The 27856-nt window shown below is 56.3% G+C and overlaps 10 protein-coding genes across 10 annotated transcripts; 4 read left to right on the top strand and 6 right to left on the bottom strand.

The window, feature by feature from the left end:
• Nucleotides 1-1642: 1642 nt before the first annotated feature.
• Nucleotides 1643-5937, bottom strand: K437DRAFT_121534 (uncharacterized protein). Its single transcript, XM_013387728.1, has 2 exons — nt 4461-5937; nt 1643-4387 (listed from the first exon to the last, which is right to left on the bottom strand). The coding sequence occupies exons 1-2, from the start codon at nt 5475-5477 to the stop codon at nt 1691-1693; spliced, it is 3714 nt and encodes a 1237-aa protein (XP_013243182.1). The 5' UTR covers nt 5478-5937; the 3' UTR covers nt 1643-1690.
• A 2175-nt stretch (nt 5938-8112) lies between these two features.
• Nucleotides 8113-9977, bottom strand: K437DRAFT_247105 (uncharacterized protein). The gene is made up of 6 exons (XM_013387727.1): nt 9644-9977; nt 9472-9577; nt 9365-9397; nt 9222-9294; nt 8978-9149; nt 8113-8915 (listed from the first exon to the last, which is right to left on the bottom strand). The coding sequence occupies exons 1-6, from the start codon at nt 9775-9777 to the stop codon at nt 8309-8311; spliced, it is 1125 nt and encodes a 374-aa protein (XP_013243181.1). The 5' UTR covers nt 9778-9977; the 3' UTR covers nt 8113-8308.
• Nucleotides 9978-10546: 569 nt separating this feature from the next.
• K437DRAFT_256559 (DWNN-domain-containing protein) lies at nt 10547-13013 on the bottom strand. Its single transcript, XM_013387726.1, has 4 exons — nt 12462-13013; nt 11690-12389; nt 10814-11623; nt 10547-10741 (listed from the first exon to the last, which is right to left on the bottom strand). The coding sequence occupies exons 1-4, from the start codon at nt 12634-12636 to the stop codon at nt 10648-10650; spliced, it is 1779 nt and encodes a 592-aa protein (XP_013243180.1). The 5' UTR covers nt 12637-13013; the 3' UTR covers nt 10547-10647.
• Nucleotides 13014-13274: 261 nt separating this feature from the next.
• K437DRAFT_256557 (uncharacterized protein) lies at nt 13275-14755 on the top strand. Its single transcript, XM_013387725.1, has 4 exons — nt 13275-13396; nt 13463-13530; nt 13763-13958; nt 14181-14755. The coding sequence occupies exons 1-4, from the start codon at nt 13394-13396 to the stop codon at nt 14682-14684; spliced, it is 771 nt and encodes a 256-aa protein (XP_013243179.1). The 5' UTR covers nt 13275-13393; the 3' UTR covers nt 14685-14755.
• Nucleotides 14756-14881: 126 nt separating this feature from the next.
• On the top strand, nt 14882-16137 carry K437DRAFT_256556 (amidinotransferase). Its single transcript, XM_013387724.1, has 2 exons — nt 14882-15857; nt 15924-16137. The coding sequence occupies exons 1-2, from the start codon at nt 15088-15090 to the stop codon at nt 15961-15963; spliced, it is 810 nt and encodes a 269-aa protein (XP_013243178.1). The 5' UTR covers nt 14882-15087; the 3' UTR covers nt 15964-16137.
• Nucleotides 16113-18818, bottom strand: K437DRAFT_256554 (glycosyltransferase family 66 protein). Its single transcript, XM_013387723.1, has 4 exons — nt 18246-18818; nt 16859-18172; nt 16381-16775; nt 16113-16291 (listed from the first exon to the last, which is right to left on the bottom strand). Exons 1-4 carry the CDS (start codon nt 18721-18723, stop codon nt 16151-16153), a joined length of 2328 nt encoding a protein of 775 aa, XP_013243177.1. The 5' UTR covers nt 18724-18818; the 3' UTR covers nt 16113-16150.
• Nucleotides 18819-19146: 328 nt separating this feature from the next.
• On the bottom strand, nt 19147-20511 carry K437DRAFT_235803 (uncharacterized protein). Its single transcript, XM_013387722.1, has 3 exons — nt 20093-20511; nt 19711-20010; nt 19147-19613 (listed from the first exon to the last, which is right to left on the bottom strand). The coding sequence occupies exons 1-3, from the start codon at nt 20372-20374 to the stop codon at nt 19257-19259; spliced, it is 939 nt and encodes a 312-aa protein (XP_013243176.1). The 5' UTR covers nt 20375-20511; the 3' UTR covers nt 19147-19256.
• A 286-nt stretch (nt 20512-20797) lies between these two features.
• K437DRAFT_256552 (ARM repeat-containing protein) lies at nt 20798-22450 on the top strand. The gene is made up of 3 exons (XM_013387721.1): nt 20798-21447; nt 21526-22175; nt 22251-22450. Exons 1-3 carry the CDS (start codon nt 20912-20914, stop codon nt 22310-22312), a joined length of 1248 nt encoding a protein of 415 aa, XP_013243175.1. The 5' UTR covers nt 20798-20911; the 3' UTR covers nt 22313-22450.
• A 413-nt stretch (nt 22451-22863) lies between these two features.
• Nucleotides 22864-25932, bottom strand: K437DRAFT_262918 (uncharacterized protein; the record flags this gene model as incomplete). The annotated part of the gene is made up of 1 exon (XM_013387720.1): nt 22864-25932. The coding sequence occupies one exon, from the start codon at nt 25930-25932 to the stop codon at nt 22864-22866; it is 3069 nt and encodes a 1022-aa protein (XP_013243174.1).
• A 1465-nt stretch (nt 25933-27397) lies between these two features.
• On the top strand, nt 27398-27856 carry K437DRAFT_121347 (uncharacterized protein; the record flags this gene model as incomplete). Its single annotated transcript, XM_013387719.1, has 1 exon — nt 27398-27856. A coding segment is annotated over one exon (459 nt), but the record flags the coding sequence as incomplete, so codon positions are not given.

Genomic DNA, 27856 nt, shown 5'->3' with positions numbered 1-27856 from the left:
GCAGGCAGGAAGGAAAACCCCTCGCCAAGAGCCACTGATCTTTGAGCTATGAGCTGTTGGCTTGTGGCCTGTTGCCCGCCACAGCCTTCAAGAATGAGCCAGCGCTAAGTTCAGTTGGGAATTCTCCTCGTTTAAATATTTCACGCCATTTCCCACTAATCAGCCTAAAAACTAGCGCAGTCCGCATTCAGATCCACGGCGCTCCACTAAGCAGACTGATGCCGTGGAAGTTGGAATATGGATAATCGGGTCATGGATATCGATGGTAGAATCAGAGTGGTTGGACATACATACATACTGATATATCGGTTCGTACATACATACTTGCATAAAATACGCGTTGGCTTGAACAACGATGCACAGTTGCGCATCACATACCGCGTGTAGGTATGTAAACACTCCCGTCCAAGTGAACATATGTACGAGTACTTACCATCCATGCCATCCTTAAGTGCCAATGTATATCGGCTTGCGGTGATTTGGAGTCTCCAGTAAGCGACTCGCATAATTTCGCTGCGCGTGGATACTCTCAGTACATCATCCTTTAGAAAGGAAATGCGACGCGGAGTCGCAGATAATTGCCATTCATTCGGACGGGCCAGGGCTGTTACAGTAGATTTGGTGGGCAGCACTGAGGCCAGAGGAGGAGGCGCTGCTTGAGTGCTTGGAGCAAAAACGTGAGCTGGCCACAGCCTGCCGCCGCGTGTACAGATGGGGACCGGATGCCCTTGCTCAAGCCAATGCCAGATACGAGCAAAGTCCATGGTCTTGGCCTGTGCCGTACGCATCCTGACGCTCCGGAGTAACCAGGCAAAGATGCTATGGAACTGCACAGATTCCCTACCAAAATGCCAACAGCCAACGGCTCATGAGCCCTCATTATACCGTCCCAAACGCGCAAGGTGCAAGCTTGCGACGGAAACTGCACGGTACTGGCTAAGCAGGAGCAAGTACAAACCAGACGCCTGACACGAGAAGCTTGAGAGCAACCGAACTCCGAGCGTTCATGTAACACGTCCTTCGCGGCTCTGCCCCAAAGCAATTCTCGAGCAGCCTTTTATCGCACGTCTCCAAATGCGCCTCTTCGTGCTGGCTACGTGCGATGGCTTTTTAATAGGGTCTGCTTCGCGGCCGCGTGCAGCTTCTGAAGCAAACTTACACCTTGCACCCTATAGGTGCGTTTGACAATTCACTTGTGTATGTATCATATCATAACATGCGTAAAACAAAGTGTGCAGCTGCGACTGGGAGGCCATTGGAAAGCGTTCGCCCGAAGCAGCGATGACGCGAAGCTCAGAAGACAGGGGCAAAGACCTTTATTTGTAGGATGGCCGAGAAATGGCATCTCCACGCGCGTATCTTCACCCTAACCACAGTCTGAAGCACTGTGTTTCACCTCAATTTCTGAAGCATTTTTGGCAGGGATAACGCCCATCAATTCTGATAGAGCACTTGTTAATGCAGCGAATGTAGCAAAGTCAATTGTCAGGTGTCCGATCAGAAAAACAACAAATGCGCTTGGGTATTGCAGTACAGGTATCCCTTGTCGTGTCGACCATTCCAAGTACCAGGACCTTGCAAAAGATCATGAATAAAAGTTAATAAAATGTGAAAAGGCCGGAATTGGTGCGCCACGGAGTTCGAAGACGTGCATGGAAACGTGGGCAGGAACGAACCAACCCAGATCGTATCAAAGGGCGGCAGACGCAGCGAAGCGCGCAAAGATCGCTGCATCTTGCTCGCTGATCTGCAAGCTGGCCTTGGACGTGTAAGGATTCTCCGAGATCGAAGCGATGCTTGCCTTGGAAGCATGAGTGGATACGAAAGGAGCCAGCGGAGGCGGCACAGCCGCGGTTGCAGTTGGCACGGCAGCTGGCGCAGGACCTACGATTGCACCAGCAAGTCCTGCAGGTACCGGAGGCTGTTCTGCCAGTGCGACCGCAACGAGAGGCGCTGCGACACGCGAAGCATCATCGACTGAACCGTCCCTGGAAGCGTTGCGACCTGAAGCCGAACCGCATCGAGGAATGATGGAAGCAGAGCCGCTCTGATGGGATGTCGGCAGAGGAGCTAGAGATTCAAGTCGGCGCGAGGAAGATAGGCTCGAGCTGCGCGCTGTCCGGGTTGCGATCGCCGCTGCAGCTGCAGAGGACGTGGTAGCTTGGGCCCCATTGACGATGCCCGGAACAACCCTCTGCGCGTGGCTAAAGGAACCCTTGTTTTCACGAGTGCCACCATATCCGCCTTCCTGGCCTGCTCCATCGCCTCTTTTCCCAGCATCATTAGCGTCAGCAACGGGGGCGACGTTTTCTGTCATGCTGCTATTGACGGGCTGTTCCTGTTGCTGCTCAGAAGGGCCGGCAGCATTATCCGAGCTGACAGCAGTGAAATCGTCGCTGACCAGCTCCGAGTCTTCGTCTTTCACCTCGCGCTTCGGAGTGTACTCGGGGTCCTTCTGGTGCTCCGTGGTGCCTTTGCCCTTGAGCGATTGCTTGAGCTCCGCGACGTGCTTGCGCACGCGCGCATCGTCCGCAGCGGTGGCAGGCCCACCGGTGCGGTTGCTGCGGATGCTCCCGTGCGATGGCCGGCGGCCGACGGTGTGCGGGGCGGACAAGGAGGCTTCGAGCAGCGCGATCGTCTTGCGTGTCAGCCGCTGCTGGCGGACCATGCGGGAATTGTGCCGGTTCTCCGCCAGGATTGCCGCTGCGCGCGTTGCCTCTAGCGCGCGCCAGAGCTCGGTGCGCGTCGAGTACATAGAAAGGTGTGAGTAGTTCTTTGGTGCGTGCGCGATCGCGGCCAGCAGGTCTTCCTTAGGTGAGTCTGGGCGGACAAAGTGTGCTGGCTCAGGAGGCTTAGGCGAGTGCCGGCTCGTGGTGCTCAGAGGAGTGAGCGATCTCTCTGCGTCGACGATGTTGGAAGAGGTACTGGATGGCGGACCAGAGAGCTCAATTGCGGCTGCAGCGGTTGCGACAGGGATGTTAATGGCTTTCAGCGGAAGTGCGGAGGGAGCTGCTTTGGGGCTGTTCGTCACGGCCGATGAGATTGACAGGATCATCGTGCCAGGAGAAGGGTCACTGAACTGCTCTGGTGCCGCCTTGCCGCCCCCGCTGCTGCCGTAAGGCGATGGCTCTCGCGGTGGACGTTGCAGCGACGCTGTGGCCGCATCGGCAGGCAAACTTGCCGGCTGCGCTGGCGAGCCATTGCGTGGCGATGCAGCTGGCCCTGTCGCCGCCGAGGACGAAGGAAGCGAATGCTGCAGCGCATCTCTCTGCGCTGCGGCGGTCGTCTTCATCGAGGAGGCGGATGTGACGCTCGTTCTCTGCGACAGTGCAGACGGCTGTCCGGCAGGGAGCGAGAGCAGTTTTGACACGGGCATCTGCTCCGTGGATGCGGGGAGCGGCGCGCGTGTGGAGACGCGCGGCGACCTCACGGGCAGCTGATGATTCTCCATCTCGCGGATGAGCTCGTTAGTCGTCTTCTCTTGCCCGGCCGACGAGCGAGAGGTAAGGGGTGTCGTGGCGACCGTCGGCGCGCTGCCGCCCCGAGCCGAGTTGACTATATGGGAGTAGTGCTGCGCTGGTGAGCTTGGCGTGCTCAGCGGCTCGGGGGCGCGCGCCGTCAGGTGCTGCGCGACGCCACTGGAGACCGAGGAGCAACAGGAACTCATCGATCCGCCCGCCTGCTTGCGGGGGTCGCTGATGGATACGGAGCCCATGCTGGTAACGCTGCCGCTGAGAGGCAGGACAGAAGAGCAGTCGTAACCGCCATTCTGCGGCATGGCAACATCCTGTCCGCGGTTAGAGGGATCGTTGAAGACAGCGTTGCCGCTTTGGCACTGCGTGGAACGACGGGTATTCGATACCGCCTCGAGCTGCACAGAGTGGACACTTCGGCCATTGCACGTGCCCCCGGTCTGAGAGCTGATGGAAGCACTCGAGGGCAGGACAGCAGACGCTGTGCTGTTTTTGTTTACCGAGCTGGGAGAGCGCATGGAGATGCGATGGCCCGTCGTGGATCGCGGCGTGCTGTGAACGCTTTGCTGTCCATTCGAATAGTAAGAGCTGCCATTCGGCAGGATGACCTTTGTGAGTTCCTCGTTCCTCAGCTGTGCATCGAACTCGATCTCCTTGTCGTCCCGCGACTTGAGCGGCTGAGGCACGACAGGGGTTACAGACATGTCCTTGTCTGCACGTTCCTTGAGCGAAGCATAACTTGTTTTCTTGGACAAGCTGCCCGTCATCGCGTCTCTGGCTTTGGAGAAGAAGCCTTTGCGCTTGGGTTCGTCCTTGAGGAACTCAAGGCCATCATGAAGGCTCCCGCTGCGCTGCAAGGAAGTGGCAGAGTCAGGTTTCACCTGTGGCTCAGAGTTGCGCAGGAATGCGGCCAGCTGCACATGCAAGAGAAAGGAGATAAGCCAGCGTCCCGCATGTACACACCATCCAGCAGATGCAGCGACTCACGTCTGATGTATCGGTCCTCTCCATGTCGTCTCGTGCCTGTGGCCGCCCGCCTGATCCGCCTCTTTTCCTACGCTGCTTGGGCGGCCCATTCAACAAATAGTCCACGTCGTCGTCATCGTTTAAGATCTCCTCTCCACCGCCATAGTACCCAGCTGGGCCATCCGTGCCATCGGCCCCCCTCGGGGGTGGATGCGTGAGCACGACGTAGTCGGTTCCTGTGATGTTCATCATGGTGGCTTCGCTTTCGTCCCTCGGTGGCGACGAGAGTGGGAGGCGGCTAGAAAGCTGAGAATATTCTTCCTGCGCAGGGAACGACAGGGAGTACGCGATCGCCGCTTGCTGGCTGGCGTCGAAGCCTTCCAGCTTGCTGAACCCGTCCTCTGCTTCGCGTCGAGAATGCGGAAAAGGGGTTGAGGATGCGGCGGATGCAGGTGGTGAAGCAAGCCTCTTCAAGGAGTCTCTCGAGGAAGAGGCCGACAAAGAGTAGTGCTTGCGCCGCACAATCGGCCGGTCGTCGGCGGTAAGGGAAGAATAGGTTGGATAAGGTTCGCGGCCGACGGAGCCTGCACGCGGACGCGAGTAATTGATGCTGCTGCGGCCAGGGGTGGGCAGCGGTGGTGGCAGCGGCGGGAACTGTGGCGTAAAGGGAAGCGATGGAGTTGTCGAAGCGGTCGAGACTTCGGATGTATCGTGGTACTCGCTGCCGCCGCTGGAGATGGACTCGGAGCGCGAGCGGGTGGTGCTATCGCGACGATGCGCCGGGGTGTCGAGGGTTGGACGAGCGGCTCGAGCGTCCGATGAAGCGCGCCTTGGCCTCGAGCGATGATCGTAGCCGGCAGCAGCGGTGGGGGATGTGTGCTGCACCTTGGACGGGCAAGGGTAGCGGGGCAAGCTGGTGGTGGTGCTGCTGCTGCTTGCGCCTGTGCTGCGTGCTCGGGGCGGGTAGTTAAGCACGGCGGTGGACATGCTTGCTGGCTGGCTGGCTGGGTTATCTGGGATGGGTGGGCTAGCTCGCATGGATAGGATGGATATGGTGGTGCGGATGGCAATCGCTGCACTGTGCTGCGCTGCACCCTGAATGGATGCCACACGGTTGGGCCGACAGATGGCACACAGCAGTCTTTTCCTGCCCTGCGGGCTTACACTATTCCAGTTCCAGGCTCTCGCTTTCCGACTAGCAGCCGATATTCCCCGAATTCTTGCGGGTTTTCACAGATTCCCTTCCGTCCCGAAACATGGAAGGACGAGAGCCGTCGATACCCGTATCGATATACTGCGCACACTGGGCCACACGCAGTGGAACTGTAGAGCGAACCCCAAGCAGCGCGGGATCAACCCCTCCTGGTGACCCTTCGAACGATCTCTGGCCTCACTCCACCTTGCACGAGCAACAGGAGAGAAAGGCGTGGCAAAGGTGCCAGAGACGTCCTCTCAGCCGCCTAGCGGAACGCCTAACGCCAGAGGGTTGAATCGAAATGCCGAGAGTCGGGACGACAAGGCCGCGAAACTCTAGGGCGAGGAATAGAAGGGTTGTAAGCACGTTCCAGCGCAGAAAAGGGTGATCCAGAGATGTCGAGTCTCGTGCACTGTGCACCAGATCATAGCTGATACCATTATATACATGGGATGCAACGGAGGAAGTAAAGCAAAGGAGGCTATTATATTATTATCGTGTTCACTGATTTCGTACAAGTAGGTCAACAGGCCAATAGTGGTTTGTGGTAAAGCGGGGCGTGGAGGATCCACAGTCCATGCAAGCCTCAGCCAGCTTCTGCCCGCAGCCGGTGACGGAGATGCGTATGTATTCACGATTCACGAGTCAGGGCAGCACCAGCCACATCTCGCTAGAAACCAGATACAGTAGATGGTGACTGTGATATTTTCATCTGCGACTTGCGAGTGTCCTACATAGAGTCGTAGTGCCTCAGCCAAAAGTTGCTAGCCCAGAGGTGGCCGGATGCATGTGACGTTTGTGATGGACTGGTAAGTGGCTGCGTCTGATACATAGCAATCTAAAGTCCGAGGGACACCCGAGACCCAAAGACTTCTTAGTATAAATTTTTGTGAAATTTCGACTATTTGACATTTGACAACTCTTGTCTTCCAGGCGGGGTTGGAGAAGCCAACCAAAATTATTAAACCGATCCTATAGAGGACATGCAAAATGTCAGAAAGGAGGACACGGCCCGAGCGCTCCAGATGTGCTTACGACAGTGTGCCCTCCTGCGTTGTCAAAGTCCCGAGCTCCGAGGTCTGCAACATAGATTCAGTCGTACAGCGTATGAGCACACAGCGTGGTTCGAGGGAGAAAAGAGAGTTTCGGGTCGAAACAAATAGAACACACATTTTTCAAACCCCCACGTATCGTGTCAGCGTCGGAAGGTCCGACAGGGGCCCGACAAAGGGCGGAAGGCGATTGGTGAGGGTTACTATGATTAGCATCGTCCCCGTCAGCACCCTGCTGCCGCGCAGTGCTGCATGATGCGTCCTGCCCCCCCCCACCATTTCACTTGCTACACTCGATATGTACAAGGGCAATATTACCCCCACCCCCACCCCCAAAGAAAGGTTCCCAATTCTGCAGTGAATCCAACGCTCATGCGATGAGAGACGATCAATATGGTCGAATGTCCTGCCTGCCTAGCTGAGTTTCGTTACAATCGTCGGAACCTCCAAGGCCGCAGCTCGTGCAGGTGTCGCTGCCGACGTGGGCACTAATTCGCAAATACTTGAAAGAAAAATACGTCAGTAATAATGCATAGTGCTTCTCCATCAAAAGCAAAGGGAAGCCCAGCTTTTCGTCTCTGCGCACGTTACATAGGTGTTTGTGCCCGGAAGATCATCCTTTTGCTGCTCACAGCTGTGTCAGAGTCTGTAACACTGAGGACTCCCTGTCATTTACATAAAGTTTCGGGCCTTCTCTGTGGAGTGTCGAGCCATCGAAACACACGACGGACGTCCATATTCTCTTCTGGAGTTTGAAAGAATGTGAGAAGAGTTACATGGCATGTCACAAGATCGGGGTCTAACCTTCGAACGCAGGCCGTCTTTTGGTTCCAGCAACTACCAGCTTCATACGTTCTAGCGTTTGCAGTTTCATGCGTCCGGATTCACACACTGTATCCACAGTTCCATTAAAACACTTATGTTGCATTCGGTGACCTGAACCTGTGCGACGATTGGAAGGCATCAGCATCTGCTTCAAGTTGATCAGTAGCATTAACAGTTGACAGTGCATTGACCTGTCTTGAGGCTTGGCTACATTTACATATCCATAGTCAGCCACTCTGAATCACACAGAGTCATAGACGCAGGGAGATGATGAGTTCATCGCTTAGCCAGCCGGGACACCCCCGGGCCAAGCCCGGCTTTTGCGCTTGCAGGTTGTGAGTTTTTAACTTATGCTGGAACAGCAGGTGGGCGCGAATGCATTGCGAATGCGAAGGCACAATGAGCAGATAGAAACATGCATATTCATGGCGATTGCGTCGTCACAAAGAGTTGAAAAGTCACACACACGCGGCGCCAAATCGGCCATAGCAGTCAGCAGGAGGCGCAAGTCCGCCGCGATCAGGTCTGTCGGCCGGGCCGAAGGAAAGTAATCGGCCCAGGAGCAGACAGGTGATGGCAGTGAATGGTGTTCGTTGAAAGCGCGTGAGAATCAATGTCCATGTATACACTGTCGCGAAAAAGATAAACCTTTACAAATACAAATACAAGCAAAATTGTCACTGCCCCAAGTTCCAGCGTGCCTTCAGGCTCGGAATCTGCATGTGGCAGCTGCACATTTTTGGAAGCAAGATGCAGCTGGAGCCTGTCCTTTCTTACCATGTGTCGCTCAATGTGGTCTACCGCGGTGCGTAATCGCCCTCGCCTGCCGCCGAGACATCCTTCGAGTCGATGGGGTAGAGGGGAGACCTGCCATGCACGCTAGACGAGACCGAGGGGTGGCTTGAGACATGAGGCAGCTTTGCATCACCCGTCACCAGCGGGCTGTGAGACTTTGACCAGGCACCTCCATTCCGGCTTGCAGGTCTACTCGCGGGCCGGCTCGGAGGCCCGCTGATCGTGTCCTTCGCAGCTTCGTACGTCTCAAGGATGTCGTCGCGCAGCAGCGCTTGCGTCTCGTGGTACTGACGCACCCCGACGTTGCGCCTTCTGCGACCCTGAGCGTGCAACGCAAACAGGCCCACACATAGCCCAAGGCCGCCAATGACGAGGCCGAGCGCAACAACGACATAGACCCACGGGCTTGGCTGTGTGGGAATGCTGGGCGGAGCCGCACATACGCCAGTCTGTTCGTCATCGTAGAGCTGGTCCGGTGCTTCGCCACTGTTGTCGGAACAGTGGAATGAGTTGCACTCCTTGTCCGCCGCACAAGCCTTGCCAATGTCCTTCTTGTCCCTGCAGACAGCTGTTGCGGCATTGCAGTATGCACTGGGATGACAATTGTCCCTGCAGAGAGTATGAAGTCATGAGCATCTTTCAACGCGGCACATACCGCCTCTGTGACTCACCTGCTGATAATGTCTCCGTAGTTGAGAACCGGACTTTTGTACACTGTATACACAATGTTCTCGTTTATGCATGCCTGCCCTATGGTTACGTTTTTGTACTGGCAGGTGTACTTGAGGCAGATGGACTCGACACCTTGCGCCTTCAGATCATCCGGCGGGTCTGCGCATTCATCTACCAGCCCCAGCATGCCCATTCAAAGTTAGTTTCGGAATAGGCAGCGGTATCATGAGCAATAAAGCGCACCATCTCTGTTAAGCTGGCAAGCCGAGCCAAGGGCCAACTTCGTTTGGCAGCCATCTAATTCGTCTGGGCAAAACTGTCCGCATAGCGTACTTAGCATCTCCAATGAGACTTGAAGTTCGAAATGAGATAGGAGACCAGCTCACCTGAGTTTTTTCATCACACATAGGCGGCCACTCCTGAACAAATGAAGTACTATCGGTGAACAGGAGGAGTTCCATCTGAAGTATGGGGTAAGCCGGGAACCACTCACTGATTTGCTCTTGTACCCGAAAGGGTACTCGTCGCGTCTGCATCCATTAGGATGACAGACATTGTCGGTCCCGCAATATGCGGTATATCCGCAGTCACTGATGAATCTGATGGGGGTAGATTCGGTCAGAATGAGCTCCGCTGCTGCTCGGATTTTACTAATTAATGCTCACTGGTTGGTGTCCTGGGCCAGGCGGTTTCTGGTGATGCTGCACGATTTCCCTGCTTGAGCGTAGACACCTGAGGTGGTCCAGAGGCCGAGCAGTGCAACAGCCGCGAAAGAAATATCCAGTCGCATACCCTTCATGTTGATCTGCAACTTAGGAGGTAGGTGTCGTCTACGACAGCGTCAAGGCTTGCTGGTTGCTGGTTAGAGCCCCTCTCAGAACAGGCCCCAGCTTGTCACCTTTGCTCAACTAGATCCGTTGCTTCGTTTCTAGACGTGCAGCCCAACGCTAATGTGTGGTTCATAGGCCTGATAAGACAGGATTGAGAGGTGCCAAGGTGACTTCAAGACACACGCACATCTGCACAAGTGAGCAGCAAACAAGATTCGACCTCTTGGCCATGCAGCAGTGCCGAGTTGGCGGGTGGTCGCCGGGCACAACCCAACTCAAATATTATGTGTAACGGAAGCGCGAACCCTCAAACTCTCCTTGAGGCCGCCGTGTGTGCGGCGGCGACCGGCACATGGCACTGCGCGGCTCTCCTGGGCCATCTCAAGCCTCATTACGTCTTCACTAGTGACCATCATCGCAGCGGCTGCGCGTTTAGGTTTTGGTGCACGACTCATCCATTCATGATCACGACGACTCATAATGAAGTTGAAGATGGTTCAGAACACGGTAGAAGAAGTCTCCACAAGTCACCCTGTCATCTGGAGTTGAACTAGTTCGTTACAATCGCAGGGGCTCACCGGCACTGGGTGACGAGCGAACGAGCTCCCGTCGTTCGAAGTAACCCGAGGAGCGGGGAATGTTGGGTCTTGTCCGAGATGCCTGCGCACTTCCGTGGTCTGCTTGACGCAAAGCGCTAACATGCTGTAGTGCTGTGACTCGGGAGATATGGTGATACTGGCATATACAATTAATGCTAATGGCCAGAGGATATATACAACCAAGGGAGACTGCGCATTCGGCGACGCTGCTGTCTGCAGGTACACGTAATTCACCTCCGTTCACCAATCTCCACGTGCGCGCTTGCCTCCTCCACCGCCACTATTGACCTCAAAGGAGTCCATCGGCCTATCACGCTTTTGCCGTCCAGTACCCCTATTTAGAGGAAAGGAAATGCAGGGTTCAGAATGAGAAGCCAAGCAACTTGAACTGATAAGTACAACATACCTGTTTCCGATGGCAGTACGCATGTAAGGCGAGTCACTGTCCGCGTTAGGCGCGCGATGTGAGAATGGATTAGTGGCTTGCATAGCTTGCTGTTGACCCCACGTGATACCTTGCTGCGTGTACGACCCGCCCGTCATCATCGCCTGCATTTGGTTCATGTACAGTGTCTGCAAATATTGCAGCTGGCCCGTGAGCCGCTGCCGCTCACCCAGAGTGAGGCGCGGATCCTGCAGACGCGCGTTGATTTGCGAGACCATCATCATCGTCGCCATTGGGTTGTTGGGCAACGATGCGAATTGCTGAACCATGTCTTGGTAGGAACTGCCGCCTCCGTTGCGCTGATTTCCGTGTCCACTTTGCGGATCACGCAGGTCTCCATTTGTCTCTTCTTTGCCCTCATCGCCTTGCTTCCCCACACGGCCATCTTCGTCAACAGCAGCGTTGCTCAAGCTTGCCTCATCCGCCTGCTGCTGCTGCTGTGCCGTCGTCGCTGCTTCTTGTTCTTCTTCGCTCTTGCGGATAGCGCTATTGATGAACTCTTCAACTTTGTCCCGTGTCTCCTGATCACGCTCCAGTCGGTCCAAATCCTGAACACTCTTTTCGCACTCGGGACACATAAAGTCGTGCTCGAGGAGATGATTCTGAATGCACTCCTCACAAAAACGAGTTCCACAGCATGGTGTTTTGACAGCGTCTCGGAGAAGGCGCGAGCATAGGGCACACGTGAGAGAGCTATCGGAAGGACGAAGCTCGTAGACATCACTCTTAGTCAGAATCTTTGCGCGCCCGCGTTGCTTTTGCCAGGTAGCCCTGCAGAGGAGACCAAAAGTTTAAGCAATGGAAGTCGGTGTTTAGCTCCACCCTTCGCAAGCTCACGTGTCTGCTTGGGCAATGACGAAATCTCCATCCGCGGTAATCATCATACCTGCCGCTCTTTGCTCGTCAGTGGGTTGCTCAACAGTCTTGAGCATGCTTCTTGGGATACCGGTCGTCCTCTTGAGTTTCGGCTTGCCATCCCAGTCCGGCATATCGTTCGTGGGACAATCCTGAATCCAATGACCCTTCTTGCCACAGCGATGGCAGATATAGCCTGGCCCAGGCGGCTCGTGCCGTCGCTGCTGTAGGTGTGGGGCTTGAGGACGAGGTGGTCCTCCTCTCCTGGGAGCCCCGCCTCGCTCTCTGTATGTCGCATGCGACATCTGCTCTTGTGTATGACTCCACTGCTCGTTGGAAGCTTGGAACATGGCGGCGATCTTGCTGGCCTCGTCCGCATTGTCTTGACCTCCCGCTGGGGCATCAAAGCTTTGCTGTGCGGAGTTGGATGCAGAAGCTGATGACGTTGCCTGCTGCGCATCTCGACCATCGAAGCGCATTGACATGGTACCTCTGTAAGTGCCTCCTGGCGCTGAGCGTATCCCGGAAGCATTGGGTACGCCACTGAAGCGCGCTTCAACGCCAGTAGGACCGGAGTCATCAGTTACGTACTTGTACGCGGTGCCTTTGCCGGGCTGCGCAGGGAGACGCTTGACAATGACAAGGGACGATCGCGGCACAATTTGGTCGTCACTCTTGTACTCTATAAACGGTAAGCATTTTGAAATCAGAAAGCAGCTCTTTGCTTCAGAACATTACCGTTCAAGGTGCCTACCTCTTGACCCGGACTCGTCGAAAATGCTGAGATGGAAATTAAGGTCTTTATTCATCTTGTTCTGCATGATGATTTCTTTCTTGATGTCCCACACACTGATCCCTGTCCCATCGAAAGTGATCTTGGAGGGATCCCTCTGGGACTTGAACTTGTAGTAGACCGTAGCGGACGCCATCTTGGATGAAGAGCGTTTGAGGATCAGAGATACCGGCTCAGCAGGCGCTGTGAAGAGCAAAAAGTCGTCGAGATGGTGATGCTGTTACCAGGTGTCATCCGTCGAGCAATGTCTGACGTTCTGCAGACTCTTAACGATTCTGCCCGTGATGGAAGTAAAGCAAAACAACAAAATGCCGTTGTTGATTCACAGAGGAAGAAAAGATGGATGTACAAAGACAGTTGAATCACGGCACGCGACCGAATACAAGCACTCCTAACAGGCGACAAATCAAAGGTATCTGCGTGTTCAGTGTTGCACGTCGCGGAGCTTGCGCTTCGACTTAGTTGATCTTGCGGATGCTGGACACGAGAAGCTGTGTGGCTCTAGACTCGTCGATGCCGACGTGATGGTGGTGGTAAAGACTATAAGGACACGAGTCCCTTACCTTCACGCACACCTATCAGAACTCAAACCTTCATCACGTGATGTCATTTTTACTCTCTTTCCGCTTTTGTTCGCGCTTCGTCGACGTTCACGTTTGTCGGCTTGTGAAGCAGTGTTCCTTCCACACTCCACCGCAGAGACAAACAAGACTTCGGCTGACGCATTTCCTTCTCTTTGCGTTTTCTTCTCCATCATATTTGAGATCGATACTCACCCGAGTGACATGCGTTCTCAATCTTCCTTTTAGGCTGCTGGTGGATCTGGAACCGCATGTTGGCTATCCGGCTCCACGTAGCCACTGCTCAAGCAGGTCAAAGGCAAGTAATACACCATGGTGAGCTCCTTGGACGCGCGTCGCTTTCCCTGTCATTTCCAGCTGACGTTTGGCCACCCGTGGCAGAGCCCAAGACGGCAAATCCGGCGCTCCGAATGGGAGAAGAGCCTGAACGATGTGCAGATAAGTAAAGCGTGAGTCGTCGATACCTCGAGTGGCAGGATGATTGCAGGAAGTCGAAGGGGAAAACGGAGTCGCCTCGAATGATGAGATAAATGCAAAGTGGGAATCTCTCCTAATTTCTATTGAGGATAACATTTTACTTTTGCCAACTGAATCTTTGCAAGGGCTTGGAGGAGAGAGGTGCAAGACATTTGCTCAACTGGTTCTTTGTAAGACTGACACGCCTGTTTGATTGCGGCCTAGGGATTTGAACCGCCTGGTCATGGACTACCTCGTCATCGAAGGTTACAAGGATGCTGCCGAGTCTTACGCCACTGAGACAGGGATCAGCCCTCAGGTCGATCTTGAAAGCATCGCTAACAGAATGACCGTTCGAAGCGCAATACAGCGTGGCGACATCGAAGAGGCAATCGGCAGAGTCAATGAACTTGATCCCGAGGTGAGCTTGCACGGCCGACGAACGCTCTTGCCTTTGAGGATGATAAACTTCATGCACCACGCCGAGCAAGTGGGGCCAATTGGGATGCGAGACATAGTCGAGTATCCTAAATGGTGCCTACTTGGTTGCGGAAAGCTTATCACCAACCAAACAATCTGACACATCTACGTTACATGAAAGTTCAAGTGTGCTGATTGACTGTCTTAATGTTCTACCAATTAGATACTGGACACCAATCCCGTGCTCTTCTTCCGCCTGCAGCAGCAGCGTCTGATCGAGCTGATCCGCACAGGTAAGGTCGCCGAAGCTCTTGCATTCGCCGCCGAGGAGCTCGCTCCAAGGGGCGAGGAGCATCCGGAGCTGTTGCCAGAGCTCGAGCGTACCATGGCGCTCCTTGTTTTTGATACGCCTGGCATAGCATCAGTAGGCGGCAAGAGCGGCTCACACTCTCTGCCCACGTACATTTCGGACTTGCTCACCCCAACGCAGCGCTTGAAGACGGCGGGCGAACTGAATGCTGCCATTCTGGCGAGTCAGAGCCAGGGGAAGGACCCGAAGCTTCTGCAGCTGCTCAGGATCCTCACTTTTGGTGAGCACATGCTCGGCACTGAGGGCCCAGGCGATGTGGACTTTCCGAGGCTCGATCTCAGCAGTGCTACTCTGAAGAGATCTAATGCGCTCGGTGATGCGGATAGCCCTAGCCGTTCGGATGCGATGGTCCTCTGAAGCAGTCGCTCTCGCCACGCACTCTGTTGTATGATTAGGCATTTGTATCATATATGCATCTTGTACTCAATTATGAGTATACTCAACTTTCGTGGAAGCCACCGTGAGGGATGCATTGCAGTGCCATGCCTAGATCATAGACAATGGTCGGTTGTGGCGGTCTCCTTGTCTCCACCCGAGAAATAGAACCGACTACTTGCCTCTGACCAGGTGCAAAAGTCTTGACTCCCGAGTGCAAGGCCTCGCGCAGGCCGAAGCGCTGCGTGAATTAGCGGTGGATATACTTCGTACGGGTGCCTGTTTTGCCTGTTACATCGGCACTGATCAGCCCGTGCCGGTTTGATGCCAAGGCTTGCTGAATGGGGTACCAACTCACAGGAAGCAGGCCGCTCGGTAGCCTAAGATGAAGCAAGTCCTACTTGTCCGAGAGCCGTCCTCTCGACTGGCCGAAGGTCAAGTGTCGCACATCGCTGACCAACGCGATGCAGTAGATGCAGTGGAAGCGCGCGCACAGTGGGAAAGCTACATTCGCACTTTCCAATCGCTCGGTTGGGAGATCGAGAAAGTAACTCCGAGCGACAAGAGTCCTGATGGCGTCTTCATTGAAGACCAACTCGTCTACTTTGCTGCTGCAGGCCACCGACCGCTGCTCTTGCAGTGCAGTCCAGGCGCGTCGAGTCGCATAGCAGAGGTCCCAGGCGCTCAAGCTACCGCTTTCAATCTCGCTCAAAAATACGGACTCGAGCTAGCCACCATTGCGGCGCCAGGAACGTTGGACGGAGGAGACCTGCTGAAGCTCGGGCAGTCTAAGCTCGTTTACATCGGTCAAAGCGCGCGCACGAACTCCGACGGTAGACGACAGCTCAGAGCATTGCTTGAGCCCCGCGGCTACACGGTCAATGAAGTGCCCGTGACGAAGGCCCTGCACCTCAAATCGGCCGTAACGGCATTACCGGACGGTACGGTGATCGGCTGGCCGCCCATAGTCGACGATCCTTCACTTTTCGCCAACTTTCTCGCCATCCCAGAAGAGCATGGCGTCGCTGTCGTCGTCCTTGGGGACCATGAAGTCGTCATGTCTTCCGATGCGCCTCAAACTCGAGCGCTCTTAGAGTCAAGAGGCTTGAAGGTACACGCGGTGGGTGTTTCGCAATTTGAGCTCCTGGAGGGATGGTGAGTGCAAAGACTTTGGCTGTCCCATTCCAACGGCGATGTACTGACAACTCTGACTCGATGCAGCGTCACATGCCTGTCAGTCAGGCTTCGATCGCTGCCATGACGGTTCACGAAAGATACATCTCGCTGATTCCGTGCGACCCCACCAAAGCGTACAAGCACGTTTGGGTATCTGTATCTACCGCCATATCCGATCCTCCGTGATTATCAACCGTGCGTATTGCCAGCAGTTGGCGCAAGGATTCATGTGCACGTGCAATACACATTTTATTTAGGCATCCTTGCGGATTCTATGCTTTTTTACTTGTCTTTTTGCCTTTGGGTGCCGTTGCAGGCGGCAGTTTCTTCCGTCGCTTTCCTGCATTGAAGGAATTCGCCCACGGAATGTCTCTTCCCAGTGGGTCGTCTTTCTTGACTTGGTAGATGCGGACCTGGTGCAGAGGATGAAGCCATGCTGATGGTCAGCTTCTCCTCGCTTCAGGGTAAAGAGACCGCAAAGGCGACGTCGATCCAGACTTACAATCCAGTTCTCGCTCGTGAAAGCCTCATCGAGGATGTCGAGGGTAGGCGGCGTGGAAACGGTTGGACTGCCTCTAACTCTGTCCATTCCTGGACGCCCGCCGAATAGCTCGTGGAAACGATAGTAGCTCATCTTAAACATGAGACTGTTCTTCATCGTCGGCGTCGCACCATCATCGATCTTATACTGTCCCTGAGGCGTGAAGAAGTCGGCTTCGCGGATCTCGTTGGGCCAGACGCCTTGCGCGATACGGATCATCCACAGATATTTGTTGATATCGTCGCCCGAGAAACCAAGAAGCCCTCCAAAGATGATAAGCACATAGTCGACATCATGCTTCTTCAAGATCGGATATGCCTTATCTTCCGGTGAGGACATGGCTTTGCCGACCGTCGCTGTTTGTGCGAACAGAGAAGAGGCAAAAAATCATGTCAGTATCCACAACATTGCACGGGAGTGCTCCGATCCGCTGCTCAACCAATGTGAGTGTTATTCCACGTATTGTTGTCGACGAGCGTTGGACGGTCGGCCATTCCAGCGATCTGGTATCCATAATCCCACCAGCTCATGACCTTGGAATCGACAGGCGTGTTCTGGCGCAACCAGTAGTATGCCTCTCTGAAGTCGTCGATGATGTGCTGGCTGCCATCCGGATTCCGCGAAGCGAGCACAACCGAAGGAGACGAGTAGGCTGTCGAGGTGACGAATGTGCAATGGAGGACAAAGACGAGCAGGAGGATGAGCGTGTAGAGCGATACGAGCAGCCTTGTGTCCAGGCCGAAGACTCCTGCAGACTCGGAAACCCCCTTGAAGTTGTGGACGTTCGAAGGGGCTGGGCTATTAGCCGGGACGCCCAGCTGTTGTTGGCTCTTGCCGCCACTCTTCTTGTTCTTGGACGGTCGCAAGCGGATCGAGTCCTCAGTGAGCTCTTGTACACTCGCCTCGCTCGTGTCGGGCTCCTTTGGGTCAAGATATGTCTCCAAGAGCGAGCTAATCGTGATGGCGGCGGTAACGCACACGACGGGCGTAAGCGTGAGCATCAGACGCACCATCACGCTGGCAAAGTATGATGCCATGACAGAGTAGATGATCACGAAAACGTGCTCATCGCGGAGCTCACGGAAGAGCAGGTAGACACCGGCGGGGAAGAGGAAGATGAGCATCTCCAAGTCAAAGAAGAATGCCGGCCAGGCGGGAGGCTGGTGCTCGGAGACGGAAGCGATGATGGGAATGTGCTTCTTGGCATAACCAGTGTCCCAAAGCGAGTAGAAGCGCCCTGCCCACGGCGCAACGTAGCCGCCATAGGTGAGTGCGACGAGAGCACCGAAGGCACTAGCGAAGATGACGACGATGAACCCGCGTAGCAGCAGCTTGAACTGTTGCGACGGGACATGCGACCGGACCAGCTCGACAAAGGCCACGAGTTGAAGCAGACCAAATACGCCCAGTGCTGCCATGTGCTCACTTGTGCGAACGGGCAAGAACCCGACGAAGGGCACTTGCATGCTCGCGAGCGTTCCAACGGCGTACCAGCTGCTGTACGCAACATAGAGCTTGGCATTGTACCTGCCCATCAAAATGAGGACAAAGACATGCAGAGGGATCATGTTGGTGATGAAGACGTATCCACCCCATGCTGCGACCATGTAAAAGTAGAAAAGAGCGCATGCTGTGCCCCACATGGCGCTACCTTCTTTCATTGCCTTGATCCAGAGGTAGAAAGTCATCATCAACAGGAAGATGGCGATGGCCTCGTTGTCGTAAGAGCCCGCCACGGACCGCGAGATATAGCCTTTCTCAATGTGATTCAAAAGAAACATGAGCATGTGCAAGCGTAAGAAGAGTTTCGCCCAATGCTCACTCACCAGGCGCAATGCCGATGAACGCAGCGGCGAGCAGGCCAGCTGCGTCGTCCTTCATCGTTGCGGTGAACATGTATGTTGCCCACGCCGTCATGCCGCTGAATGCAGGCGCCAGGAGCACGCAGATATTGCGAATATCGACGGGGATATGGATCGACTTGAGGAAGTCATGAATGAGTCCACTGGTGACCATCAAGCCGGGGTAGACAGTGCCTCCTGCGGCTCTGCCAAGCGGATACCACGCGGTAGGGTCGAACCAGTTCCAGAAGCGGTAGTAGCCATCCTTCGCGAGCACCTTGGTCGCTCGGAAGTTGAACCATGGGTCGAATTCGTGAATGATCGACTCGTGCCGTACGACCGCAAACAGACGCGAGCTGATGGCGGCACCGGCGATGAGGAAAATGATGACCAGGCGAAGCAACGAGGCGACGTTGCGCGTCGCCTCGATGGACATGTCCGGGAGCTTGTATGCAAGCCCCATCTTGGCCAGAGTGAGCCTGTGCGACGCGTGAACAGTGCTACAGCCCGGACATCGACGTTTGCTGCTTGATTTCACCAAGATGTGGTGAGGGGCAGCAATTTTGAGGTTGATTCAACAGCGCATCGTAGTAGTTGGGCGTGTTCTTCCCGCGCTTTGACCGTCTATGGGTGCGGCGCGGCACTGTGCCCGTGTTCGGCAGCCTCCACGCCACGACGATGACCCCGGCGACATCAGCAAATGTTGATCTCGCTAGTCGAAATCGAATGCTCATCGTCGCTTATTAGTTACACCACCATTATGTTGTGACAGCATTTTATTCCACTCAACAACTTCAAGCAAAGTGGTCTCTACTGGAAGCGGCTGCTCTGCTTTTCGTCCTGCGCCAGACACAGCTGAGAGTCATTAGAATGTCAGGTAGAAGGGCTCTAATGATTCCTGAATTGGCTGAGGAATGCTTGCTGACGATATGGTACACATGGAAATCTATCAACGACAAGACTAACAAAGATGTCAAAAGTAGAGGAAGACAGGGCTCATCTGAGCTCTGCGGGCAGCATCATGCTCTCTTCAACCTTGTCCCCGTCATCCAAACTGACATCGTCATCGTCTTCCTCATCCTCTTCGGCGTCCATCTCCGCATCCTCTGCTGCCTTCTTGGGAGAGCGCCCGTTGCGAGCGCTTCCCTTCTTCGTCTTCTTACCGCCGACGCCAGCTAGCTCCGCACTAGAATCGTTTTGCGCCTGTTCGATCAGCTCCTTTTGCTCGGGGGTCAGCTCGAGCTCGTGCACTGTGCCTTCTGCTTTCCCTTCCGTTGCGATCGAGGACCAATATGCCAGGGGGATGATGCGGAACTCGGCCTGCATGATCAGTAGGTGCTTCAGAATCTGTGCCTGCAGAAGGCAGCAATGGTGTGACAAAAATGTCAGTCAAATGTTACTTCTCGGAGCAGCAATACGCTCCCAGATTGCGAAAGTATCAGCTACGTACAGCTTCTTTGGTCAGCCTGCTGCCTTTCTTGCATACTGTGAACTCCCGCAAGAGTGTCGGAACTCCCCTCTTAAGCTCGGTAGGCATGCCCAACTGCCGCAGCTGCGGCTCGATGGAATGCGGTAGCGCCTCAGGCACTGGTCCGACGTGCATCATCACCGGTCCTTCCGGTAGCACGACCGTCTCTGACGCCTTGTTCCCCGCCCGTGCGAAGTCCTCCCGCGAGTATGTCTTGAACCACTCTTGTACTTCTGCAGGAGGTGAATCGGTAAACAGTAGACCTACTGAGCCCGCGAGCTTCTGCGGAATCAAATACGAGGAAGAGCACGACAGTGTGAGTGTTCCTCTGCAGTTTCTGAAACACCCCTGCAACGCAACGTACATTCGAAAGCGCTGAGATACCCGTCCGAATCTCATCCCCCTCCTCTGTGCCAAGCGCCTTGCGCATGATTCCCAGCTTTCCAAAGAACAGTCTGCTGCCCTCCCAGAGCTGCCTGACCTCCTTGAGATATGCATTGCGCATGTTCCCGATGCCGAAAAGCCAGACGAAGCTGTACTGCTGCGCGGCATCCCGGACCTTGTCGATAAGCGATTCCTTGTCTGCTCTCGTCTTCTTGGCAGTCTTGGTCAAGGTGACCACCTTATTACGCCTGGCGCGAGGCATGTTGCTCGAGGTTCCGTGTGAGTCCGAACGTGGGGGAGGCTAGAGTATGGCCCGCCTTGCTCCGCTTCGTCTTACGCTCTCAAATACAGACCGCTAGTTGTCTTGCGTTTTGGCTGCTCTTCGAAGTCAGATTAAAATGCTGACATGCTGTATGGACGAAAGGCAAGAACCCTTGCCTCTCCAAAAAAAATGCTCTAGGATAGCCACGGCAATAGCAATCTCATCTATCTGCCTTCCGGCTTCCGTCAATTTTTTCTCTCTCTCTCATCTGCGCGTTCTTGTCGGCGACTTTTTGATCGGCGACTTTCCACGGCAGTCAACAGGCGTCGGTGTTAAGTGGAAAAGAAGACGCCGAGCACACCGCAAAAAAGGTATGCTACGATGATGATGGATGATTACATCGATGATGGACATCACTTCAATCGCATCAATGTGTTGGAAAGCTTTGACATTCAGATCGGAGTTCGAAGCAGGACCACCCTTCACCAAGAAACGCTGGATCATAGAGAAGAGGCGAGAGAAATGACGCAAGACACAATGGATGCTGCAAGCTCAAGAGGGAGCAGCAGTGGAGCAGCGAGCTCGCAGCTCGATTCGCTTTCGTTTGCCTTGCTTACCTCCTCAACGCCTCTCGACGCCCGCTTTCGAGCTCTCTTTACGCTCAAAGGCTTAGCCTCTGCTCAAAGTTCACTTGTAGGGGCAGTTATAGAGATCATCGGCAAGGGCTTCGCGGATGACTCGGCGTTGCTCAAGCACGAGCTTGCCTACTGCCTCGGCCAGATCGCCGACCTACGCGCCGTTTCCACGCTCGAGAGCGTCGTGCGCGATGACAAACAGGATATTATGGTCCGGCACGAGGCGGCCGAGGCACTTGGCGCCATCTCGAGCTGGCAGAGTCTTCCACTACTCAAGGAGTACGCTCAGCGCCCAGGAGAAGACATCAGCGTTGTTGAGACGTGCGAGCTAGCGATTCACAAGATCGAATGGGACCATTCCGACGAAGGCAAGAAGCAGCGAGCAGAAGAAGCCGAAAGGAAGAAGCAGGCTACCGAGGCCGGCGCTGGAGGGCATGAGTGCGCTGAACAGATGCGCTACGTTTATGTGGGATCTGCAATGTACTGACATCCTCACCCCCCCTTTCTGCGTGGCAGGGCATTTGCGCCTATAGACCCTGCCCCACCGCTGGCCGCCAAGGCATCTCTATCATCAGGGCAAAAGGATGCCGCAGCCTCATCACTTTCCTCCCTCGATCCAGCAGTGTACGACATTGTCTCCTTGCGAAGCATACTGACCAATCGCGACCTGCCGCTCTTTGAACGCTACCGCGCTATGTTCTCCCTGCGCAACGCCGTGCACGCGTGCCTACGTGCCTCCGAGCAGACACACGTGCGCGAGATCCCGCCGCAGCAGGCGCGCGCTGAGTCGCGCCTGCTTCGACAAAAGGCTGAGCAGGCCGTGCTCGCGCTCGCCGCGGGCCTCGAGAAGGGCGAGAAGTCCGCGCTATTCAGGCACGAGATTTGCTTCGTCTTCGGCGAGCTGTGCCACCGCGCAAGCATCAAGTCAATGCTGCAAGTACTCAACGACAGCGAGGAGCATGAAATGGTCCGGCACGAGGCGGCCGAGGCGCTCGGTGGCATCGCCGAGGAAGTAGGCGAGGACGAGGACGGCGAGGCGGCATCTGCAGAGCCAGGAGAGGACGAGCTGAAGAGCGTCATGCACGCGCTCAAGCGATGGGCCAACGACGCAACTGCGCCGCGCGTCGTCCGAGAAAGCTGTGTTGTCGCGCTCGATGAGATGGCCTGTGAGTTGTCGATGCCATGTGCAGGAACAAGAAAGAGGACCATTGTGCTGAGGCTTTCTCATCGTTTTGTCGCAGACAACAACGATCCGTCGCAGTTCCAGCCCATGGACTCTGCGCCTGTTGCGACGGCGGCGTAAAGCGAACCCACCTATATGTATTCACAGCCATGGTTCCTGATTCGTTCACTCCAACGCACTGTTTGAAATCGTCCCCATTTGCCCGTAGCATTAGTGTAGTACATTTGCAAACCCAGAAGAGGAATACAACACCGTCCGATGCGATGCGCAGACGGCTAGGACGGCATGAGCGAGACGACGGAGAGCTTAGCTTTATAATTGTGGATGACTGACGACTATCGATGGCAACTGCGTTGCGGAAAAAAAACGTGGTGACGGCGAAGAGCATGGAGGTCACGAGAGCATGGGCTTGTGGGCGAGGAATGCAAAAGGCGAATTGAGAAGAGATGGCATAGCTGGGTGCTGTATTTGATCGTTGATGTATGTAGTGAATGAGCCAGGTGGTTGAAACGTGGCCACAAGGACGATCAGTCGTTGCGGGATGCGGCGGTCCAGAATGCAGTGACGAATGGCGGATGACGAATGCGGTGAACCGAAAACGGGAAAAGATGGCAGCGTGCAAAGCGAAGCAACTAGTTGGACGATGAAAAAGTGGGCACAGATCCCATTCCTTAGTTGGATAGGAGCGCGTGCGCATGCAGATGACGATCGCGCAGATCATTGACGAACATCGCCGCACCGTCCTCTTGCTGTGTGGGGAACTTGAGCTGTTGGATGAGCGCCTCGATCGCCGCCGAGCTCGTTGTAGTGGTGGAGATGCTGCTGAACTCGCCATCGCTCGGGTCTGCGATTCGCGGCGACGAAGCGTGGTGGCGTAAGGAGAGGCCTTTCTTCAGCAGCCTCCGCGACGCCGATGCGGACAGGCCGGCAAGGGAAAAGTCCTGGCTCCTGCTGCTGGCAATGCCCACCATCCGCCCAGGGTTCGGTGCACGCACGCAGGCCGCGGCAGCCGAGCGGCCCCGCGGCTGCAAGAAGACGGGCTGCTTGGGAGGCAAGCGGTCGACGCGCGAAGCTTCTCGCGATGAAACTTCGCATGCAGTCGTAGCTTGCTGTACGCTTTGCAACCACGCACGCGAGACACGTTCATGTGGCCCGGGCGAAGGCGAAAGGGAAGGCGCAGGCGATGGTGCAGGCCAAAGGCCGAGTTGGCCGTAGCCAGACAAGCCGCCATTTGCGCACTTTCTAGCCTCGCGCTGCCCCTGCAAAACCTGCTGCTGCCGCCGCGGATGAGCTGATGCGGGAGCCGAATGCGGTGCGACGGGAGGAGCCAAAACGTCTAAGGAGGAGGGTGCTGATAACGACGGCTCGAGCACCGCCTCGCTGAAGAGCTGCAACGCATCGCGCTGCATCCGCACGATGGCCTGCACGCTCCTGGCGCTACTTGGTACGGCTTGCGGCTGATCCAGGGAGTGGTTGTTGCGGCATGCTGCAGAGTCAGAGCCTACTGGCGGCATCGCTGCCTGAGGTCCAGGCGCAAGCAAGAGGGTGGCAGGAGCGGTGGGATCAGGCGATCGCCAGCCGGAGCTCGGCTCGATGACCGCGCGATGCGAAAGCGGGCTCCCAGCGGAGAAAATATGCACATCCTGTGCTGCTGCAGCTTGCGCAGCCCTATGCTGGGCTACGGGGCTGCTCGACAGCGCAGCGGCGCCCTGACTGTGCACGATGCCTCCCGTAGACGGCGAGGGGCAACCAGTAGCATCCGTCGGGGGAGGCGTGGCGTCATCGGACGAAGCCGCATTCTGCGTGGCGCATGATGCAGCGAAAAGTGAAGGCCCGAGGTCGAGCGAGGGAGGGATAAATTGGCGCTTGCGCCGCTTGTCGGAGAAGGAACAGGAGAGCGAGTTGCTACGGCTCCGAGGATGGCTGACGTCCTTGCCGAGCGAGCTGATACAAGGACTGACCAACACACCACCACCAGCAGAGGCAACGGCGGTGAGATGGAGCTTCTCATATGTAGCGCCACCCAAAGCAAGAGCATCCTGCCCGGGTGCGACACTCTCCGCATACTGGCCGATGCTAAGCGCGAGCAGCTTCCTGTGCTTGTGCAGCCAGCGCTGGCACCGGCTTGTGATGCCGGCCGTCGGGCTGCGCGGGGCGGAGCGCACGCGTGCTTGCTCGCTCACATGCGTCTCGCTATCGCCATCGCCACCGCTGTCGCTGTCTTCGTAGCTGCCCAGCCGCGGGCGAGCGTCGGTAGCAGCAGCGGTGTCCGGAGAGCGGCGCGCGAACGCGCCGCGCCGACGGTCGGACCGTCTCGACCTCGCAGGCGGTTCGTGCGGGCGTGCCCGCGACGACGGTGGCGGTGACGGTGTTGAGCGCGTCAGGGGTGTTGCGGGGGCAGCGACGCCGCTGGGAACGACAGTGAGCGCGGGGGCGCCAGCGGAAGCTGAGCTCGGCGGGTGGCGCTCCGCTACGCATCTGGATCTTCTAGGCCGTGTGAGCCGTATCGGCGATCCGAGAAGGGCCGACGCTCGAGTATGGGTTAAGGTCTGAGCGTTTGCTCCTTGTGTTTCGCTGAAATGCTCCCCTCTGTGCAAGACAGCAGTGAACGACAACAGCGAAGACGATGACGGCGATGACGACGACAGTGTGCGATCAGGCAGAGACGCGACGGACGAGCGTGCCCCGAGGCACTCGTGCGTGGCCGACGAGAACGGTGGCGATGATGACGCGCGCGTTAGCGGCCTTTCCGCGCGGCAGAGGCTCCGACTGCCTGGTGCCGCTGGCGCACCCTCCTCCTCCTCCATTTCTTCTTCTTGATGTTCTTCTCCTGCTGCCCTCAACCCCGCGGGTACGGACGCAAAGCCGAGCGCGGCCGCAAGGTTGCCAGGGCCCGTCATGAGCCGGCGTTCCTCGATGCGTCGGCCGAGGTCCCTGCTGAAGTGCGTGCCGAACGCTCGACGCTGCGGCTCTATCGCCTGTGCAACAGCAGCAGCACGCCGCTCTATGTCCATGCCACGGTCGTGGTGGTGATGGAGGTGGGCGTGCGAGGACGCGTGCTCCAGCATCGAAGGGTACACGACGCCGTGTTCAGGCCCTGCCCCATGATCGCGTTCCTCACCGTTGCGGTCGCCGTTGACGGCTGCGGCTGCGTACCGCTCCAGCTCGATAGGCGCATCGAGGCCGAGACCAATACCGAGGCCAAGACCAAGACCAAGACCGAGGCGGGGACCGAAGTCCGAGACGGGCGAGGCGCTCGTGAAACTTGTTTGCGGCGTCGCACCACTGGACGCCGAATCGCGTTCATGCTCCCAGCTTGTGTGCCCGGGCAGCGCTGCTCCACGGCATGCAGTCCCGGTCGAGTAGCTGTATGCTATCATTGCGGTCGATGCCGTGCCTGGGCGGATCTTGGTGCTCGTGCTGCTGCTGCTGTTGTTGTTGCTGGCGATTCTTCTCCGCGTACTGGCACCTGTGCTTGTGCTCGGGCATGGGTCATTGCTGCAAGTCAGATTGAGGTCCTCGCTGGCTGTGCGCGTGCCATGCACCGCAATGGGCCTGGCAAGATGCGAGAAGGTGTTGTCGCACTGCTGCTGCTGCTGCTGCTGCTGCTCTTCGAAGGCGCACGACATGCGCGCGGTGCAGCGCCAGCAGGGCAGCGGAGAGCCGGGGCCGTCCTGCGCCGAGGGCCCATTGGCACGGGTCGCTCCGACGGCGCCTTGCGGCTGCGTAGTTAGATGCATGATGCGAGTCGATGCAAAAAGGTGGAGATGAATGCGCGGCGCTGGTCGGGGAGCTCAGGTTTGTTTTGAGAATTGCTTGACGGTGCTGGATGCTTTCGGATGCGTATGGCACGTCAAGCAGTCTTGTGCTCGCTTCCGGAGATGGTAGGAGCTGGATGGGGAGCAACTGTGTGCGGTTTTGACTAGGAGCAGGCACGGCGATGCGATCTGTCAGGGCGCCGACGGGCTGCGTGCAAGAAGAAAAAAAAGGGGGGTATGGCCAACTCACCGTGTGTGTGTGTGCTTCCTCCACGGTCACATCATCCTCTCTGGCGTCCGTTCGTTCTGGGCACGCACCGTGCGTCTCGCCTGCTCTGGTCCTATGCTGTTCGTGCGCGCCCGCCCAACGACCAGGCCGTGGTCCGTGCGTTGTTCATGCGTGGGCCAAGCCGAGCGTGATTGCTGCCGTGGGAGGTCGATGGGATGTGAAACCGGGGTAGACGGAGCCGCGCGGAATCCGTGTCGAGTGGATGTGTCTGTCAGACGCGTGAGGAGATTGAGAGGGAGGGGGGTGGGGAGTGGGATGTGGTACCTGTGTATAATAAAGTGTCAGAGGCGGCTCCTAGTGTGGGTGAGCGCTGGGCCGTCGGCCGTGCCCGTTGCCTGCTTTGACGCACCGGTGTTCGTGGAGCATGTGCTGTATATTATATATGCAACGGCGAGTTTCTTTTCTGTCCCGAATAATGACAAAGGATATATGGGTGAGGGTTAGCCTGAGTGTGTTGGAGCTTGAGGTACACCTGCTTCTCCATCAGTCATTTTATTTAGAGCTTGTGGGTTATGTTTGTGGCTGGATAAGAGAAGGTTATGATCACGCAGAGAGTGCCGCTGCGGTACCTTGACAGGCTCGCTTGGGGCCTGCGCGTGTTCTTCTATACGTGGCGCCGTGCTCAGTGGACGGGTACATACACACTATTTGTTCATATAGTATACATATATGTACATGTTTGTCGGCTCCTTTGTTGTAGCGATGCAGGTTAGGCGTGTCGCACGTGTCGAGGAACAGTGAAATCGAATCCCATCCGATCCGAACGTGTGCTCTACGTACAACGCTGACACCCAGGTTCATGCAAGCAGGCAGTGCGGCAGTATCTAGCGGTCTGCACATTATGATAGGACTAGGGTCCCGAACCCCTGGGCTTCCAATGTCAGAATTCTCAACGTACTTAGTGCCCTCAGACGCGTGGACGGTGCTGTCACAAGTCGATGGAAAGACTAATATTATGCATCCTTTGTTCGTCAAACTTTATTTGGAAAAATAAATAAATGCGACAACTGGCTGTCATTCATTTATTCTTTTCTTTCGTTTCATGCGCGGTGATTGGGCTGGCCATCCTTCTATCGGCCGAGAAGAAGCCCCTCGTCCTTTCCTCGTGTGTATTGATATTTTTACTTTTCCATTAGTTGCAATCAGCGCAACGACCATCAGCAGCAGCATCGCGCGCAAAGGAAAGAGGCTCGCTCGGCACCACCCCCCCTCACCGCAGACCCCACCCAGAGAGAGAGAGAGAGCAAGCGCGGGCCGCAGCACTCCACCATGACGCACAAGCAGGACCACCCCGCTGCACCACCCGCTCAAAAGCGCATCAAGCTGCACCATGTCCACCCTCCCCTGACCGAAGCAGCCCACGCCGGCGGCGACAACAGCGATGGCGGTAGCGACAGCAGCAGCAGCAGCAGCGCGATGCCGCACGTGCGCCCGCTCGGCAACGCACTTGGTCTGCCGTCCGCGCAGACGAGCGGCGTGCGCACCCGTGGGCTTGGGCGCTTGGCCGGCTGTAGCGACGAGCTACTTCTCGAAACACTCCTCCCGCGCATCGCCCGGGCTTATGCGTGCGCCTGCGCGCTCGACAGCCGCGCCGCAGCGGCCAATGTCGGTGACGAC

Source organism: Tilletiaria anomala (genome assembly GCF_000711695.1).
Source record: "Tilletiaria anomala UBC 951 chromosome Unknown K437scaffold_42, whole genome shotgun sequence".
In the NCBI taxonomy this organism is placed as follows: domain Eukaryota; kingdom Fungi; phylum Basidiomycota; class Exobasidiomycetes; order Georgefischeriales; family Tilletiariaceae; genus Tilletiaria; species Tilletiaria anomala.
The sequence above is the reverse complement of the archived record's forward strand: the minus strand, read 5'-3'. Positions and strand labels throughout refer to the sequence as shown.

Excerpts from the sequence above, each read along its gene's own strand:
- K437DRAFT_121534 (XM_013387728.1), bottom strand. The coding sequence starts at position 5,477 with ATGCGAGCTAGCCCACCCATCCCAGATAACCCAGCCAGCCAGCCAGCA. Across the intron at positions 4,388-4,460 it reads AGAGGACCGATACATCAGAC|CTGGCCGCATTCCTGCGCAA; the intron begins GTGAGTCGCTGC and ends TTGCATGTGCAG.
- K437DRAFT_247105 (XM_013387727.1), bottom strand. The coding sequence starts at position 9,777 with ATGAAGGGTATGCGACTGGATATTTCTTTCGCGGCTGTTGCACTGCTC. Across the intron at positions 9,398-9,471 it reads TCGGGTACAAGAGCAAATCA|GAGTGGCCGCCTATGTGTGA; the intron begins GTGAGTGGTTCC and ends TCATTTGTTCAG. Across the intron at positions 9,295-9,364 it reads TGTGTGATGAAAAAACTCAG|TTTTGCCCAGACGAATTAGA; the intron begins GTGAGCTGGTCT and ends CTATGCGGACAG.
- K437DRAFT_256559 (XM_013387726.1), bottom strand. The coding sequence starts at position 12,636 with ATGGCGTCCGCTACGGTCTACTACAAGTTCAAGTCCCAGAGGGATCCC. Across the intron at positions 11,624-11,689 it reads GTCATTGCCCAAGCAGACAC|GGCTACCTGGCAAAAGCAAC; the intron begins GTGAGCTTGCGA and ends TCTCCTCTGCAG. Across the intron at positions 10,742-10,813 it reads CGTACTGCCATCGGAAACAG|GGGTACTGGACGGCAAAAGC; the intron begins GTATGTTGTACT and ends TCCTCTAAATAG.
- K437DRAFT_256557 (XM_013387725.1), top strand. Across the intron at positions 13,531-13,762 it reads GATGTGCAGATAAGTAAAGC|GGATTTGAACCGCCTGGTCA; the intron begins GTGAGTCGTCGA and ends ATTGCGGCCTAG. Across the intron at positions 13,959-14,180 it reads TCAATGAACTTGATCCCGAG|ATACTGGACACCAATCCCGT; the intron begins GTGAGCTTGCAC and ends TCTACCAATTAG.
- K437DRAFT_256556 (XM_013387724.1), top strand. The coding sequence starts at position 15,088 with ATGAAGCAAGTCCTACTTGTCCGAGAGCCGTCCTCTCGACTGGCCGAA. Across the intron at positions 15,858-15,923 it reads TTTGAGCTCCTGGAGGGATG|CGTCACATGCCTGTCAGTCA; the intron begins GTGAGTGCAAAG and ends GACTCGATGCAG.
- K437DRAFT_256554 (XM_013387723.1), bottom strand. The coding sequence starts at position 18,723 with ATGGGGCTTGCATACAAGCTCCCGGACATGTCCATCGAGGCGACGCGC. Across the intron at positions 16,776-16,858 it reads GTGGAATAACACTCACATTG|CGACGGTCGGCAAAGCCATG; the intron begins GTTGAGCAGCGG and ends TCGCACAAACAG. Across the intron at positions 16,292-16,380 it reads TCACGAGCGAGAACTGGATT|GTCCGCATCTACCAAGTCAA; the intron begins GTAAGTCTGGAT and ends CCTCTGCACCAG.
- K437DRAFT_235803 (XM_013387722.1), bottom strand. The coding sequence starts at position 20,374 with ATGCCTCGCGCCAGGCGTAATAAGGTGGTCACCTTGACCAAGACTGCC. Across the intron at positions 20,011-20,092 it reads GTATCTCAGCGCTTTCGAAT|AAGCTCGCGGGCTCAGTAGG; the intron begins GTACGTTGCGTT and ends TTGATTCCGCAG. Across the intron at positions 19,614-19,710 it reads GCAGGCTGACCAAAGAAGCT|GCACAGATTCTGAAGCACCT; the intron begins GTACGTAGCTGA and ends TGCCTTCTGCAG.
- K437DRAFT_256552 (XM_013387721.1), top strand. The coding sequence starts at position 20,912 with ATGGATGCTGCAAGCTCAAGAGGGAGCAGCAGTGGAGCAGCGAGCTCG. Across the intron at positions 21,448-21,525 it reads GCCGGCGCTGGAGGGCATGA|GGCATTTGCGCCTATAGACC; the intron begins GTGCGCTGAACA and ends TCTGCGTGGCAG. Across the intron at positions 22,176-22,250 it reads CGCGCTCGATGAGATGGCCT|ACAACAACGATCCGTCGCAG; the intron begins GTGAGTTGTCGA and ends GTTTTGTCGCAG.